The sequence below is a fragment of the Theropithecus gelada genome, chromosome 19 (assembly GCF_003255815.1).
Source record: "Theropithecus gelada isolate Dixy chromosome 19, Tgel_1.0, whole genome shotgun sequence".
NCBI lineage: Eukaryota > Metazoa > Chordata > Mammalia > Primates > Cercopithecidae > Theropithecus > Theropithecus gelada.
This window is the reverse complement of record NC_037687.1, coordinates 15,511,566-15,529,554: the sequence shown is the minus strand read 5'-3', so window position 1 is coordinate 15,529,554 and position 17,989 is coordinate 15,511,566. Positions and strand designations below refer to the sequence as shown.

Below are 17,989 nucleotides of genomic sequence, written 5' to 3'. Positions count from 1 at the left end.
CCCTAGGAGAGGGGCCCTACATTATGAGTCTTGGCACATTTTCTATTTCTTCCCAAGAAAGAGAATGAGACACACACACACACACACACAGAGGCAGAGAGAGAGAGATCGAGTGAGAATGCTTGCTAGCTTTGTGAGACGGTGTGTGTTTTTTTGCTCTGGAGCATAAACAAATCCTCCTCAGTGAGATGCCATCGTCTGTAGGCTTACAACCCAAATGTCTCCAGGGAGATAAGATTCTCTAGATGTATCACTCTAGAATGTGGGCCAGTATCTTTGGAGCAATACTTAATCTCTAATTTCCAAGGGAAATTGCCATTTAATTCTCCTGTAACTCAGGTTGCCAGTAACTTTTTCTCAGAAACTTTTCATTAAAATGTTCATGGGTCATTGAGCCTTCCCAATAGGGACCAAGAAGAGGCAAGGAAGCCAGAGAGGAAGGTCATGAGGTGGGGGCTCTGGCCGTGGTGACCAAGAGGGGTCTAGGAGTGCAAGATGGATTTGGATTTCTGGAAAAAGGATGAATCTTCAGAGATTGTCTCAGATTAGACTCAAGAGCCCTCAGAGCTAGTGTGACTTTTTGTTGGGGGGGGTGGGGTTTGGGGTTATTGCCTTCTCTCCAGGATGAAGACGGGAAGGAGTTGTCCGATGAGGACATAAGAGCAGAAGCTGACACCTTTATGTTTGAGGGTGAGAGCCCCAGTGTAGGGCTACAGTGGGGACCGGGATCTCTCCATTCCACAAACAGGGTGGTTGGACCTGTTGGTCCAAACCCCCCAGCCTTCCTGTCCCCCTTCCCCCATCCTCCCTGAAGTCCTCAATGTATGGGTGCTGTCCACCCCTTGGGTGCTGAAGCAGCCCAGAGACCCAAGCCTGCCTTGCTGCCCCTCAGGCCATGACACCACGGCCAGTGGTCTCTCCTGGGTCCTGTACCACCTTGCAAAGCACCCGGAATACCAGGAACGTTGCCGGCAGGAGGTGCAAGAGCTTCTGAAGGACCGTGAGCCTAAAGAGATTGAATGGTGAGTGCAGGCGCTGGTGGCTGTTCCCGAGCCTCTCTCGTTGACTCCGTTCCCCAGGTGGGAAGGGGAGGAGGGATTGTTTTTGTTGATTCTTCCACTGTTGCTTAGTGGGAATAGGAGCAGAGGACCACAGGCAGGACTTAATACCCAGCCTGACTGTCTGGGGAAAGGTTACAGGCCGTTAGGTTACAGAAAGACCTGGGCTTCTGAGAGAATGGGTGATGATATGTGAGGACAGATCATGCCACTTAGCACATGTTCAGCAAATGAACTTCCCCTCCACTCTCTTCCTTTTCTCCCAGAAATATCATTTTTTTCCGAACATCTTTACTTGTTGAATGTTTGCTCTTCTGTTCCCTAATTCCTACTCTCCAGTGCAGTCCAGGGATTTATAAGGGAGACCTGGGGGTAAAAGTCATCCATTCTTGTCCAGAACACCTGCATCGTTCATCCGTCCCGTCCTCATTCAGCAAACGCTCCCACACTGCATTCCCACCCCCACATCTGTGCACAGCATCTTTCTGTGCTCTGGAGAACTGGGAAGGACCCAACCCAGAGATCTGTTTTCCAGGTGCTCCCAGCCTGGTGGAGGAACTGTCCCGGGGCAGGACACTCCCAGCCCACGTGGGCAGGGGTGGAGTTTGCAGTCAGAGAAGCAGGACTGGGGAGTATAGAAAGTGTCTCAGTTGAGAGCCTGAATAATGATCTGAATAATGATTAGTAGATAATTGGGTACAGCTGGGGAGCAGTGCTCTAGGTCAAGAAGACTGCCTGGGATCTTCACAGGAGAAAGTGGGGGGGGAAGAGAGAGAGACAGAGAGAGAGAGAGAGCAGGGTAGGGGGCAGAAAGGAGAAGGAGAAGGAGAGAGAGAGGGAGAAAACTCAGTCATGGTGAGATGATAAAACTGGGGTGGGCTGTGGAAACCTTGGCGAAAATGTTAATGGCTTCAGTTTAAGCCCAAGGGCAATAGGGAGCCATGGGAAGTGTTTGAGCAGGGGAGGGACAGGTCACATCTGGGTACCAGGAATATCTTTCTAGGGCTAGTGTGGAGGGCATTCTGGAGAGGACTAGCTGTAGAATGAGGGCACAGTGGGGACATTCTGAGGCCCGAGCCAGGCCAGGGGCTGGAGGAAGGAGAGGAAGCATTGGAGTGGATGGGTGTCTTGGATTCAGTGTCCTCCTGTCCATGCCTTTGCTCAGCACAGCAGCCCTGTGAGAAGGAGAAACATTTTTTCTGCTTTTAAAACCAATACTTTCTCTGCATTTTTAACAAACAATTTTTTATTGCTGCATAATAGATGCACATAGATTTGAAATGCACGTGATAATCTGATACATTCATATAATTGGCAAAGATCAGATCAGTGTACTTGGGATATCTGTCACCTGAAATATTTGTCTTTTCTTTATGCTAGAAGCATAACTAACATAAGCTAACTATTTTGGTATGTACAGTACATATCGTAAACTATAGTGAGCCCACTGATCTATCGAGTGCTAGGTTTTATTTCTCCTATCAAACCTCTCATTTGTGCCCGTTAATCAACTTCTCCTCACCCCTCCCTCCCTTCTACCAATCTACTTTCTATTTTCATGAGATCCACTTTTTCAGTTCCCACATGTGAGTGAGAATATGTGGTATGTGTTTTTCTGTGCTTGGTTTATTTACTTACCACAGTGACCTCCAGTTCCATCCACGTTGCCGCAAATGACAAAATTCCAGTCTTTTTAATGGTGGCATAGTATTCCATTGTGTATACAAGCCACATTTCCTTCCTTCCTTCCTTCCTTCCTTCCTTCCTTCCTTCCTTCCTCCTTCCTCCTTCTTTCCTTCCTTCCTGCCTTCCTCCCTCCCTCCTTTCCTTCCTCTCTCTTTCTCCCTTTCCTTCCTCCCTTCCTTCCTCCTTCCCTCTCCTCCTCCCTCCCTCCCTCCCGTCCTCTCTCTCTTTCTCCCTTTCCTTCCCCCCTCCCTCCCTCTCTCTCTCTCTTTCTTTCTTTTCTTTCTTTCTTTTTTTGAGACAGAATCTCTCTCTGTCGCCCAGGCTGGAGTGCAGTGGCACGATCTTGGCTCACTGCAACCTCTGCCTCCCGGGTTCAAGCTATTCTTCTGCCTCAGCCTCCCAAGTAGTTGGGACTACAGGTGTGCACCAACCACGCCTGGCTAATTTTTGTATTTTTAATAGGGATGGGGTTTCACCATATTGGCCAGGCTGGTCTCGAACTCCTGACCTCATGATCTGCCTGCCTCGGCCTCCCAAAGTGCTGGGATTACAGGCATGAGCCACCGCACCCGGCCGCCACATTTTCTTTATCCATTCAGTTGATGGGCACTTAGGCTGAATGCACATTTTGGCTGTTGTGAATAGTGCTGCAATAAACACGGAAGTATAGGTATCTCTTCAACAGATTTATTTCCTTTCTTTGGGATAGAAATTTCTTGTCTTTCTTTTCAGTAGTGGAATTTCTGGGTTATACGGTAGTTCTAGTTTTAGTTTCTTGAGGAACCTCTGTGCTATTCTGTGCAGTAGCTACTCTAATTTATATTCCCACCAACACTGTGTGAGAGCTCCCCTTTCTCTATGTCCTCACCAGCATCTATCGTTGCCTGTCTTTTTGATAAAAGCCATTTTAACTGGGATGAAATGATATCTTTGTGGTTTTGATTTGCATTTCTCTGACGATTAGTGACATTGAGCTTTTTTCCATTTACCTATTGGACATTTGTATGTCTTCTTTTAAGAAATGTCTATTCAGATCTTTTGACCAGTGTTAAATAAGATGATTTTATGGTTTTTTTTTTTTTTTTTTTTCCTATTGAGTTGTTTGAGCTCCTTATATGATATATTCTGGTTACTAATCACTTGTCAGGTGGGTAATTTGCAAATATGTTCTGCCATTCTGTGGGTTGATTCTTCATTTTGCTGATTGTTTCCTTTGCTGTGCAGAAGCTTTTTACCTTGTTGTAATCTCATTGGTCTATTGCCTGTGCTTTTGAGGTCTTATGCAGAGAATCTTTGCCCAGACCCACGTCCTGGAGTATAAAATCCAGATTTCAAGCAAAAATTGTGCATGTGGTTAAAAGAAAGGGTCCAAACAATTTATGATAAAGATGAGCTTCCTTATTAAGCTCCACCTTAGCAGTAACTACAGTCAGCAGTTTTCTGTGTATTCTTCCAGAAAATGGCTATCCCAATGCCCACGTTTATATGAACTCCACTGTGATTTTTATTTACATGAACATGTACTGTGTTTTTCTTTGTAAATAAAACTATAAAAATAGACGCAGTTCTGCACTTCATCTCTGAGATTTTATATTTCTCTCAAAATATGAGTTTTTGAAAATGAGTTTGTTTTTAAATTTGTTCTTTCATTGATAAATTTTAATTATATATATTAGAGGTACAATGTGATGTTATGACGTAGGTATACAACCTGAAATTATTAAATCAAGGTGATGAACAAATCCAGCACTTCATGTATTTATCATTTTTGTGTTGAGAACATTTGAAATGTACTCTCTTAGCAATTTCAATTAATACATTGTTCACTAAATCACCATGCTGTGCAGTAGATCTCAAAAACTTATTCCTCTTGCATAACTGAAGCTTCTCTCCTTTGACCAACATCTCATCCTTCTCTGTCCCTCCCTCAGCCCTGGCCTCTGGTAACCATCATTCTACTTCTATTTCTTTTTTTTTTGTTGTTGTTTTTTGAGACAGAGTCTCACTCTGTCACCCAGGCTGGAGTGCAGTGGCACGATCTCAACTCACTGCGACATCTGCCTCCCAGGTTCAAGCGATTCTCCTGCCTCAGCCTCCTGAGTAACTGGGATTACAGGCTCCTGCCACCACGGCCAGTTAATTTTTTTTGTATTTTTATTAGAGATGGGGTTTCACCATATTGGCCAGGCTGGTCTTGAACTCCTGACCTTGTGATCTGTTCCCCTCGGCCTCCCAAAGTGCTGGGATTACAGGCGTGAACCACCACGCCCGGCCTCCACTCCTATTTCTATGAGCTTGACTATTTCAGGTCCCAGGATAAGTAAGATCATGTGTGTTTGTGTTTCTGCACCTGGCTTACTTCACTTAGCATGAGTTCCTCCAGGTTCTTCCATGTTGTAGCAAATGAGATAAGTTTTTTTTTTTTTTTTTTTTTTAAGGCTGAATGGTGTTCCGTTGTATATACACACCATATGGAAAATGAGCATTAAATTACAAAACCAGTGATAAGGACAGGTTCTTCTTGTACCAAATGAGATATTACAGATAAGACTAGGGTTTTCCTTGACAATCCTGCCACCCCACCTAAGCCTTTCTCATTCTCCAAAGGTGTCTCCAGAGCTGTAGATTTGTTATCTATCTATCTATCTATCTATCTATCTATCTATCTATCTATCTACCTATCTATCATCTATCTATCTGTCATCTATCTCTATTACCTATCTATCACCTATCTATCTCTATTATCTATCTAGCTATCTATCATCTCTCTATCTCATCTATCTATCTATCTATCTATCTATCTATCTATCTATCTATCTATCTATCTATCTATCTATCTATCTCCGTTATCTATCTATCTATCTATCTATCTATCTATCTATCTATCTATCACCTATCTATCTCTAGTATCTATCTATCTATCATCTATCTCATCTATCTATCTATCTATCTATCTATCTATCTATCTATCTATCTCCATTATCTATCTATCTATCTATCTCTCTCTCTCTCTCTATCTATCTATCTATCTCCATTATCTATCTATCACCTATCTATCTCTATTATCTATCATCTATCTATCTGTATTATCTGTCTATCTATCTATTATCTATCTATCTCTATTATCTATCATCTATCATCTACTTATTATCTATCATCTATGTGTCTCTGTTTCTATCATCTATGTATGTATCTATTATCTATCTCTCTATATCTGTCACCTATCTATTATCTGTCTATTATCATCTATCAATCTATCATCTATCTCTGAATCATTCATTTCCATAAATATATATTCATATACTTTTTGCCCTTTTTATATGCACGTATGTATATATTTGTAACTTTTTTTCACTAGACAGTGTGTCTTAATGCTATTTTTTTCTGAGTGGTAAATATTTTATTCCTTATTTATTCATCTCATTCCTATGCTGAAGACACATAAACATTTTCAATGATAGTAGATATTTCCAGTTTGCCTTCCAGATTGTCTGTACTGATTTACCTTCTAGCCTATAGTATGTGATGAGACTAGTGATGCCTATTTCCTCCTTTTGGGTAGCTGTATAGTATTCTCTTGTATGGCTATTTATCTAAACATCTTCCCATCAATGTATATGTGGCTTGTTCCTAACCTTTTGCTAAAAGTGGACATGAGGCAGTCAGCATGTGTGCAGTGACCATTCCTTACACGTATAAGCATGTCTGCAGGACAAATTCCCTCAAGTGCAATTGCTGAATCAAAGAACATTTGCATTGTACAATTTTAATTATTGCAAATCCTTTCCTATTAGCTGAGTTTGATGGCACAAGCTTTCCCATAACTTTACCAATACTACTAATGTATTATTAAATGTTAAAATCTATGCCAATCTTCACCTTTCTTCTTTTGATGGACGTTGTTTTAAATAAGAGTGAGGTTAAACATCTCTTGGACGTTTTCTTTTTGTGGAAGTTGTTCCTTTACTTTTTTACTCTTTTTCTTTGGATTCTTCAAAAATATTTACTTTTAAGAATGTGTATTAAAATTGATTTTTTTTTTTTTTTTGAGACGGAATCTCTGTTGCCCAGGCTGGAGTGCAGTGGTGCGATCTCAGCTCACTGCAACCTCCACCTCCCGGGTTCAAGCGAGTCTCCTGCCTCAGCCTCCCGAGTAGCTGGGATTACAGGCGTGCACCACCTCTCCCGGCTAAGTTTTTGTATTTTTAGTAGAGATGGGGTTTCACCATGTTAGCCAGGATGGTCTTGATCTCCTGACCTTGTGATCCACCCGCCTTAGCCTCCCAGAGTGCTGGGATTGCAGCCATGAGCCACCACACCCGGTCAAAATTGATTTTTTTTTTTTTTTCTGTCTTGGGTTGCAAAATATTGCCTTTTAACTTTTGGAGGGTACTTTTGTTTAATATCCTTTACTTGCAAAAACTACTACCTTGAGCATATTCAACTTCTGTGAAGTTAAATTGGTCCACATTTTTCTTTCATAACCGTAAAATCCATCAGTTTCCCAGGATTTTGTTTTGGACAGGGGCTCTCTTTATCAAACGTGAAGTTTTCACTTATGTCTTTCTCTGAGCTCTCTGTTCTTCTCCATGGGTCTGTTTTCTTGTTTTTGCCACAGTGCCACACTGTTTTTAATACTGCAACTTTGTAACAATTCTTTTTAAAAGTTTATTTCGTTACAGGGAGAAAACGTCTCACTTGCAAACAGAGAAGCTGATAGTTGGGTCTTTGCTCCCTTGATAATGATTGGGGCTGGGTGTTTCCTTAGGGACGACTTGGCCCAGCTGCCCTTCCTGACCATGTGCATTAAGGAGAGCCTGCGGCTGCATCCCCCAGTCCCAGTCATCTCCCGCCATGTCACCCAGGACATTGTGCTCCCAGACGGCCGGGTCATCCCCAAAGGTGCCCACAGCCTCAGAGGGAGGAGCCTCCTGGGTAGGAAGAGGAACCCCTCAGGGAAGGAGGTCTTCTCCTGACTGCCCCCTTCTCTCCCACAGGCATTACCTGCCTCCTCAGTGTTTTTGGAACCCATCACAACCCAACTGTGTGGCCAGACCCTGAGGTGCGGGGCCCCCCTCCCTCCCTCTGTTTTTGTCCATTCCAAGGCTCCTAGGGGAGGGGGCAGGGTTTTGATCAGGAGAATCCAACATCACCTCCCTCCAAGACACACACAACTGTCTGTTTCTCCAAGGCTGGTAGACCTGGGAGATCCTACCCAGTAACGCTTCTTGGTCTCACCTCCAGGTCTATGACCCCTTTCGCTTTGACCCAGAGAACATCAAGGAGAGGTCACCTCTGGCTTTTATTCCCTTCTCTGCAGGGCCCAGGTAAGGGCGGCCTGTGTCTGAGGTGGGGACGGGTTGATGGGTGCAGGGCTCTGGTCATGACAGTGGGGTAAACGGGGACATTGTAGATGGTCCAAGTTCCAGCTCTCCTTCCCTCACCTCCTCTGGAGTTTATGGGAAAAGGTCCATAGAGTAGGATCCTGGACGGATCCCTGGTGTGCTCAGAGCCCCCTCCCACCCCACGTTGGTCTAGGCTGGGGGCTGGAGCTGGGTTAAGCTTGCAGGATATGCAAGCCCACATGGGGATCCAGGCACAGATACCCACTTCTCTATCCTCAAGCTACTCTAGGTGGGGTTGGCTGTCCCAGGCCAGGTTCCCGGCTTGAGGGGGCCAGGATGGGGTTCTTGGTTGCAGTCAGAGTTCCCACCCCCCTCCCCCAGGAACTGCATCGGGCAGACGTTCGCCATGGCCGAGATGAAGGTGGTCCTGGCGCTCACGCTGCTGCGCTTCCGCATCCTGCCGGACCACACCGAGCCCCGCAGGAAGCCGGAGCTGGTCCTGCGCGCAGAGGGCGGACTTTGGCTGCGGGTGGAGCCCCTGAGCTGAGTTCTGCAGAGACCCACTCTGACCCCATTAAAATGACCCCTGATTTATCAAAAGTGAAGCACGGAATTTACCCTATGACCCTATTCCACAGTCCTGTATTGCATCCTAGATACCTACTCAAAATAATTGAGACAGGTGTTCAAACAAAAAGACGCGTGTGCATGAATGTTCATGGCAGCCCTATTCACAGTGGCCAAACGATGAAAACAACCCCAAGGTGTATATTGCCAGATGAAAGGATAAACAAAGTGTGGTCCATCCATACAATGGAATATTACACAGCCATAAAAAGGAATGAAGCAGTGATCCCTACTACACTGTGGATGAACCTTGAATACATGATACTGAATGAAAGACATCAGATGCGAAAGGTCACACAGTGTGCAGTCCCTTTATATGAAATTTCCAGAACAGGCCAATCTGAAGAGATGGATAGCAGATTGGTGGCTTTCAGCAGCTGTGGGGAGGTGGGACTGAGGAGCGACTGCTAATCAGGATGGGGTTTCCTCCTGGGATGGTGAAAATGTTCCAGACCTAGATAGTGACGAAGGTAGCACGACATTGTGAGTGCACTAAATGCTATTGAATTGGACACTTTGAATTGGTGAATTTTGTGGTAGGTGAATTCTACTTCAATAAAAAAAAAAAAAACTATTTTATCTCACACATAATATTTTTTTCTGTGCGATTGTTCATATAATAATATGCTGTGAGCATCTTTCCATGACATTAAATCGTCTTACGAAACATTTTGTGGTCTTCAACGTGTGTGTGTTAAGTGTCCAAATCAGTCTTAATTTTAAAAAAAGACATCATGTTAGAAAATAAAAGTGTTTTGTCTCACTTTGTAAGAATTATCTTCTACACATTGACTGTTAGTAACAAACTGAATTATTCTTCATCAAGTAACATTTAGGGTAGAGATCTCATTTTCATAGCAATAGATGCACAAATATTCATGTAAGATACAGGTGTGGTTAGACACCTTTCATAGAACTGGTATGGTTTGAAAATTCCACAGACACTGAATGTTTTGGTCGTATTAACAGAAGTAGATCACTGAGAAGGGAGAAGGTGACTTTTCGGCTCCCTCAGGTAAATGCTGATTTCATCCTCACACTGATCTTACAGGTTGTAGATGAACTCGCTTGTTCAACTCCACCACTGAAGGGTGGAGTTGGGGGTGAATCTTAGCAGTTTGGCATCAGAGGTCATGCCTTATGGTATCAAGGACATGATTTTCAAAGTGGGTCTCAGCCCTAGGCCCATCAGATCACCTGGGAACCCCTACAGATTCCAGACTGAGTAGATGAGACTCTTTGACAGGTGGTGCCTACATTTGCTTTGTTTTGCTTTTTGTTTCTTTTTGTTGTTGTTGTGAATTCATTTTGTCTTTTTGAGACAGAGTCTCCCTCAGTCTCTCAGGCTGGAGTGCAGCGGTACAACCATAGCTCACTGCAACCTCAAACTCCTGGCCAAAGTGTTGGCATTGAAGGTGTGAGCCACTCTTCCTGGTCCCATTTTTTTTTTTTTTTTGAGATGGACTCTCACTATGTCACCAAGCCTGGAGTGCAGTGGCGCCATCTTGGCTCACTGAAACCTCCGCCTCCTGGGTTCCAGCGACTCTCCTGCCTTAGCCCCCTGAGTAGCTGAAATTACAGGCATGCACTACCACGCCCAGCTAATTTTTTGTGTTTTTAGTAGAGACGGGGTTTCGCCATGTTGGCCAGGTTGGTCTTGAACTCCTGACCTCAGATGATCCACCCGCCCCGGCCTCCCAAATTGCTGGGGTTACAGGCGTGAGCCACCGCGCCCAGCCCCAAGTTTTTAAATATAATATTGTTGACCAAAAATACATTCATTCATGTAAAAAATAAAATGCCCAGTGAGAAGTGATAGTGCTACCTATGCCCTTCATCTGCCCGGTTTCTTCATGTGTATAAAGATAAATACTTTCACACCTTGTGCATCCTTTCATAGTATATTTAGCCAAACTATATATAATTAGTCACTCTAATTACATATTAGTATGCCTACATTACAATGAGTGTGCTTACTTGCCACTCCTATATTTTCATGGCTCATCTTAAAATCACATTAAATTTTCAGAATTTGTTCTCTTTGGTGCATAGTTCAGTTTGTTTTTTGAGACAGAGTCTCACTCTGTCACCCAGGCTGGAGTGCAGTGGTGTGATCTCGGCTTACTGCAACCTCCACCTCCTGGGTTCAAGCAGTTCTCCTGCCTCAGCCTCCCGAGTAGCTGGGATTACAGGTGTGTGCCCCCACACCTGGCTAATTTTTGTATCTTTAGCAGAGACAGGGTTTCACCATGTTGACCAGGCTGGTCTCGAACTCCTGACCTCAGGTGATCTGCCCGTCTCAGCCTCCCAAAGTGCTGGGATTACAGGCATGAGATAGTTCAGAGTTTTGACAAATGGCTAGAGTCATGTAACTACCACTACCATAGCCACCCTTGGTAGTCAAAAACCTCCTTCCACCCCTGACCCCTGAAAACCACTGCTGACTTCTGTCTTTCTATAGAATTGCTTTCTTCCTGTTGTGTGAATGGGATTATACCATAGGGAGCCTTGGAGTGTCGCTGCTATCGCTTAGTGTAAAGCATATGAGAGTCTCCCATGTTGTCTCTATCGAGACCCTGTTTCCTCTTATGGCCGGGTAGAATTTCCGGGCATGGATGGGACACTCTTTTTTCGTTGGCTAAAGGACAAGTGGATTTTTTCTGGTTTTTGGATATTATGAATAAAACTGCTATGGATATTTGCATACATGTTCTTGGGGGAAACTAAGTTCCCATTGCTGTTAGAATGGGATGACTGAGTCATAGTATCAGTGTATGTTTACCATGATGAGAAACTATCAAACTGTTTCCAAAAGGTCCGTGTCATTTTTAATTCCTATCAGGAATGTATTGAAGTGGCATCATTGTCTGGGGTAAATACCCAAGGTTCATCATCTCACATCAAGGAAATCAAGGACACAGACACACAAGAAGTAAGTTTAAGAGTTGAGGTTTAGGCTGGGCACAGTGGCTCATGCCTGTAATCCAGCACTTTGGGAGGCTGGGGCAGGTGGATTACCTGAGGTCAGGAGTTTAAGACCAGCCTGACCAAGATAGTGAAACACTGTCTCCATTAAAAATACAAAAAATTAGCCAGGTGTGGTGGTGCACACCTGTAGTCCCAGCTACTTGGGAGGCTGAGGCAGGAGAATCGCTTGAACCCAGGAGGCAAATGTTACAGTGAGCTGAGATCGTGCCATTGCACTCTAGCCTGGGCAACAAGAGCAAAATTCTGTCTCAAAAAAAAAAAAAAAAAAAAAAAAAAAAAAAAAAAAAAGGTAGAGGTTTAATAGGTGAGAGAAAAGAGAAAAGCTCTCTCTCCTGCAGAGAAAGAGGAGCTCCTGAGTGGGTCTTCTGGTTTTGTGGTGAAATGCACAGGGTTTTATAGACAAGCAGGAGGCAGTGCCTGCTTTACAGAGGGCATGAAAGATCGGTCAGACCTGCTGTGCTGTTTGCATAGAGTGGGAAGAAGTTGGCCATCCCACCCTAATCTTTTATTATGCAGATAGGGTCTCTACCTGGCCGGTGCCATGTTGCCTGCTTTTTCACTGCACACATGGCAACAAAGAAAAGGGAAGAGGGGACCTCCATGTTGAATACACCTGGCTTCCAGGTATCCCTTTTCTATTGGCACAGTTGCTGGCATTTACCCATGCAAACTTCCAGCTTGCTAATCTATGCTTGCGGCTTGACTTTTCAGGCTGCTTTTTGTTAGAAAAGAAATGACTTGGGGGCTGCTTTTTATGAAAAGGAAACCTTACTGATAACTCTCTTAACCTCACTATCTGCCAAAATAATTTCTTTCTAGTTCCTGTATCAGTATGAGAATTCTAGTTCCTCCAAATATTCACTGGAATGTGATGGTGTCAGTTTTTTTTTTTTTTTTTCAGTCTTCCTTGTGGGTATTTTTTTTTTTTTTTTTTTTGAGATAGAGTCTTGCTCTGTTGCCCAGGTTGTAGTGCAGTGGACAAATCTTGGTTCACTGCAAGCTCCGCCTCCTGGGTTCACGCCATTCTCGTACCTCAGCCTCCTGAGTAGCTGGGACTACAGGCACCCGCCACCTCGCCTGGCTAGTTTTTCTGTCTTTTTAGTAGAGATGGGGTTTCACTGTGTTAGCCAGGATGGTCTCGATCTCCTGACCTCATGATCTGCCCGTCTCGGCCTCCCAAAGTGCTGGAATTACAGGTCACAGAGCTTTTAATCTGCATTTCTCCATCTTTTCATTTGCCTACTGGCCCACTCCTGTATTTTCTTTGGTAAAGTGTCTGTTCTAATCTTTTGTCCATTAACTTTTCTTGGGTGGTTTGCTTTCTTATTGTTGGATTTTGAGAGTTCTTTACAGATTATGTTTTGCAGACAAGTCTTTTGTCAGATGTGTGATTTGCAAGTATCTTCCCCTAGTCTGCAGCTGGCCTTTTCATTATCTGAAGTTTCATTTTTTTTTTTCTTTTTGAGACCAAATCTCGCTCTGTCACCCCAGTTGGAGTGCAGCGGCACCGTCTTGGCTCACTGCAACCTCCACCTCCTGGGTTCAAGCAATGCTCCTGTCTCAGCCTTAGGACTACAGGCACCTGCCACCACACCCGGCTAATTTTTGTATTTTTAGTAGAGACGGGGTTTCACCTTATTGACCAGGTTGGTCTCGAACTCCCAACCTCAGGTGATCCACCTGTTATAAGTAAAGTTTCAGTGCCGCAAAAGAAATAGCACTCGAATATAAAATTTTCTTTTTAATTCTCAGCAAGGAAAGGTACTTCTGTAGAAGGGTGCACCCTTACAGATGGAGCAATGGTGAGCATACACCAGGATAAGGGAGGGGAAGGGGTTCTTATCCCTAATGTAGGTGGCCCCTGCTGCTGTGTCGTTCCCCTATTGGCTGGGGTTAGACTGCACAGGCTAAACTAATTCCGATTGGCTAACTTAAAGAGAGTGGCGGGATGAGTGGTTTGGCGGGAAAGATGGTTATGACAGAGCAGGTAATCGGAATGAGTCAAGGTGGAGCAGGTAATCGGAATGAGTAAGGGTGGAGCAGGTAATCCGAAAAGGTTGCTTTATGAGGAAGTTAAGTTTAAAAGTAGAAGGCAAAGAGTTGAACATCCTGACATATTGATTCTTTGAAAAGAAATTTAGAACTTCTATCTAACACACTTGCCTCAGTCTCCCAAAGTGCTGGGATTATAGGTGTGAGCCACCAAGCCCAGCCCTGAAGTTTCTTTTATAGAGCAAAAAGTTTTAATGTTTATGAAGTACCCTTTATCAAGTTTGAGTTTTATGATTACTTTTACACCATTATATATAAGAACTGTTTGCCTAATCCCTATGTCCCAAGGGTTGAAATATTGCTATATCCCTGGGATATAGGGGTTAGGCAAAGAGGTTTTTTGTTTGTTTGTTTGTTTTGTTTTTTTGTTTTGTTTTGTTTTATTTTAGACAGATTCTCACTCTGTCACCCAGGCTGCAGTGCAGTGGTACAATCTCAGCTCACTGCAATCTCCGCCTCCCAGGTTCAAGCAATTCCCATGCCTCAGCCTCCAGAGTAGCTGGGATTATAGGAGCGTGCCACCATGCCCGGTTAATTTTTGTGTTTTTAGTAGAGACAGGGTTTCATCATGTTGGCCAGGCTGGTCTTGAACTCCTGGGCTCAAGTGATCTGCCAGCCTCGGCTTCCCAAAGTGCTGGGATTACAGGCGTGAGCCACTGTGCCCGATCAAAGAGTTCTTATATGTAACAGTGTAAATACGTGGGATGTAGAAATATAACTGAGTTTTGTTTGCTGACCGTGTATTCTGCACTCCATTTGATCATTCCTGTTGGATTACATATAATGCTATATTTCCTCAGTCTTAAAACAGTTCTTCTCTTAGCCTCACTTTCATACTAGCTGATGTTTGCTATTTTCCCATGTTTAGATTCCAGCCATCCTAGGGGCTGTGAAGAGGCATCACATTGTGGTTTTGATTTGCTTCTCTCTAATAACCAAAAATGTTGAGTATCTTTTCCTGTGCTTCCCGGTGTTTAAAACAGCATTTTTAGGCTGAATGCGGTGGCTCACATCTGTAATCCCAGCACTTTGGGAAGCTGAGGCAGGTGGATCACTTGAGGCCACGAGTTCGAGACCAGCCGGGCCAACATGGTGAAACCCCCGTCTCTACTAAAAATACAAAACATGTAGCCGGGCGTGGTGGCGCATGCCTGTAGTCTCAGCTACTTGGGAGGCTGAGGCAGGAGAATCACTTGAACCTGGGTGGTGGAGGTTGCAGTGAGCCAAGATTGTGTCACTGCACTCTAGCCTGGACAACAGAATGAGACTGTCTCAAACAATAAAATAAAATATAAAATAACACTTTTTGTTTTAGATGGAGTCTTGCTGTGTTGCCAAGCTGGAGTACACTGGCATGATCTCAGCTCACTGCAACCTCCGCCTCCCGGGTGCAAGCGATTCTCCTGCCTCAGCTTTCCGAGTAGCTGGGACTACAGGTGTGCACCACCCCACCCAGCTAATTTTTGTATTTTTAGTAGAGTCACGGTTTCACCATGCTGACCAGGATGGTCTCCATCTCTTGACCTCGTGATCCACCTGCCTCAGCCTCCCAAAGTGCTGGGATTACAGGCATGAGTCACCACACCAGGACTAAAATAGCACTTTTAAACAAAAATATTGCATGTAAATGTAATACATTTAGATATTAATAAACATTTTCCCAGATAAAAAGATTACATATAAATAAAAAAACCTGGACATGAGAGACATGGGATTGTGGATAACTTCTATTTCTTACTTTTGCTTTTATTTTTTATGGGAATATTCATCATTTTGGAATAAAAGATTTAAATATGAACTCTAAAGGCAAAGAGAAACAAATGTGACATAACTTAGGCTATATATCTAATGTATATTTATTTCATTTTGTAACACTGCTTTTCTATTTTGCAGCCAATAATCCTCTCAGAGCTGTGCCCGGTTTGGGGGATGGTGCCATGATGGGGCCAGGATGCGGGTCTTGGGCACAGTCAGAGTCCTCTCATCTGCCCGCAGGATCTTTATTGGGCAGGTGTTCGCCATGGCCAAGATGAAGGTGGTCCTGGTGCTCATGCTGCTGGGCTTCCGCTTCCTGCAGGACCACATGGAGCCCGGCAGAAAGTGAGAGCTGATCATGCGCACGGAGGGCCGACTTTAGCTGCTGGTGGAGCCATTGAGCTGATGCCTGCAGGGATCCACCCTAACCCCACCCACCCAACCTTGCAGATTCCCAGGAATAAAATGTTTGTCACCTCTGCCTGAGTCTCATCTAAAGCCAGCAGGGGCTGCTTGGGGACTGTAAGGATCCAGGGTGTGGGTGAGTGGAAGCGGGACAGTGTCTCTGAGGCCAAGACACTGACTGCCTCTCTGGCTGACCACGTGGATCGCAGGTTCAGAGCCCAACTATGGACTTTATCGTGTGGGCAATAGGGAGCTATGGGAGGTGTTAGAGCAGGAGAGGGACCGGGCTTTAGGATGGATTTAAGGGGCAATACTGAGGCTCTGAGTCAGAGAGATGAATCCATAGAGGCAGATCCCTTCATCTTGGCCTGCAGGACCAAGGCCCTTGGCCAGCCCAGAACATAGGGAAAGAGGGGTGCAGCTTGGACCCTGGCTGGTTCTGTGGAATTCTTCGTTCCCTTCCTTGCCAATGTTCCACTAAATAGCAGTGGAACACCCTGCCAGTTGGTTCCCTCTGTGAACCCCTTCTCTTACCTTCAGGGAGCCCCCTCCCTTTGTCTTCTGGGTCCCTGATGCTGCCCAGGCAGCCTGGCCAACAGATGCTACCTGAGCCCCTCTCCCTCCCAACTGTGTGCCAGGTGCTCTCATAAGAGTGTCCGGGGGGAAGGTGCATCCCTATCCTTTCACCTCTAAGTTCCTCCTCCATTCCCAGCACAGGCTTCCCTGGCCCATTTTGGGGTGGGGCCAGGGTCAGGGTCAGGGTCATCCTTTTTGGCTCTTGAGATTCAAAGCCAGATCACTGGATGCAAACACCAACCAAAGGTATGCGATCTGGAGCCGGATACAAGCCTCAGCTCTGCTGTGTGACTTGAGAAAGTTAGTTCCCTTCTCTGTGCTTCAGTTTCCCAACTGTATAATGGAGACAACACCTACATCAGACTCATCCCAGGGGCTAAATATAAGGGGCTCAGAGCTGTGCCACTTTATAGAAAATGCACTATAAATGTGGCCATTATTACTTCCTGCCTCAGAAAGCCTGGCTCTTGCAGAGCAAAAGCAGTTCTTTTGAGACTGTTATTTGTGTATCCTGGAATTCAATGGCAAGTATTTTTTTTTTTTTTTTAGACAGAGTCTCACTCTGTTCCCCAGGCTAGAGTGCAATGGTGCGACCTCGATTCACTGCGACCTCCGCCTTCCAGGTTCAAACGAGTCTCCTGCCTCAGCCTCCCGAGTAGCTGAGATTATGGGTGCATGCCACCACGCATGGCTGATTTGTGTATTTTCAGTAGAGGTGGGGTTTCACTGTGTTGGCCAGGCTGGTCTCGACCTCCTGGCCTCAAGTGATCTGCCTGCCTTAGCATCCCAAAGTGTTGGGATTACAGGCATGAGACACTGCACCAGTCCGGCAAGAATTCTACTTTTTAAAAATTTTTTTTTATTTTTTGAGACGGAGTCTCACTTTGTCATCCAGGCCGGAGTGCAGTGGTGCAATCTTGGCTCACTGCAACCTCCACCTCCCGGGTTCAAGCGATTCTCCTGCCTTAGCCTCCAGAGTAGCTGGGATTACAGGCACGCACCACCACGCCTGAATGATTTTTGTATTTTTAGTAGAGACGGGGTTTCACCATATTGGTCAGGCTGGTTTCGAACTTCTGACCTCATGATCTGCCTGCCTTGGGCTCCGGAAGTCCTGGGATTACAGCAGAGAGCCACTGCGCCTGGCCAAGGATTCTAACATGTGTGCTCTTTGAATGAGCTCTGCCTGCCCTCTCTGCTGTGCATATAGCAGGCACTTTTTTTTTTCTGAGAGCAATGGGGGCACCTGGACGTTCAAGGGGGTGGGAAATGAAGGAAACCTCAGTTAATGTCTCCCAATAAGATCCTGCCACAAACATTTATCTCTTTTCATAGTGTAAGGGACTCGGCACCACTGATCCCTGCAGATCCCTCAAACCTCCTTCCCAGCTGCTCTCCATCCCTCGCTGCACTTGGCCACCCTGGGCTCAATTCTGATTCCCTAATAGACTCAGTCTGTTCTTGTCCCAGAGTCTTTGGATTTGCAGTTCCCTGTGC

General features: G+C 44.9%; 1 protein-coding gene across 3 annotated transcripts in view; it reads left to right on the top strand.

Moving 5' to 3' along the window:
- LOC112613097 (phylloquinone omega-hydroxylase CYP4F2-like) overlaps nucleotides 1-9,387 on the top strand; it is a 28,210-nt gene extending 18,823 nt beyond the window's left edge. For all 3 annotated transcript variants that reach the window (XM_025368314.1, XM_025368316.1, XM_025368315.1), the window contains 6 exons: nucleotides 624-690; nucleotides 893-1,022; nucleotides 7,513-7,646; nucleotides 7,742-7,806; nucleotides 7,989-8,071; nucleotides 8,471-9,387. In XM_025368314.1, coding sequence (XP_025224099.1) covers nucleotides 624-690; nucleotides 893-1,022; nucleotides 7,513-7,646; nucleotides 7,742-7,806; nucleotides 7,989-8,071; nucleotides 8,471-8,636 — 645 coding nt within the window. In that variant the 3' untranslated portion in view covers nucleotides 8,637-9,387. The remainder of the gene's footprint in view (nucleotides 1-623; nucleotides 691-892; nucleotides 1,023-7,512; nucleotides 7,647-7,741; nucleotides 7,807-7,988; nucleotides 8,072-8,470) is intronic.
- Nucleotides 9,388-17,989: the final 8,602 nt, after the last annotated feature.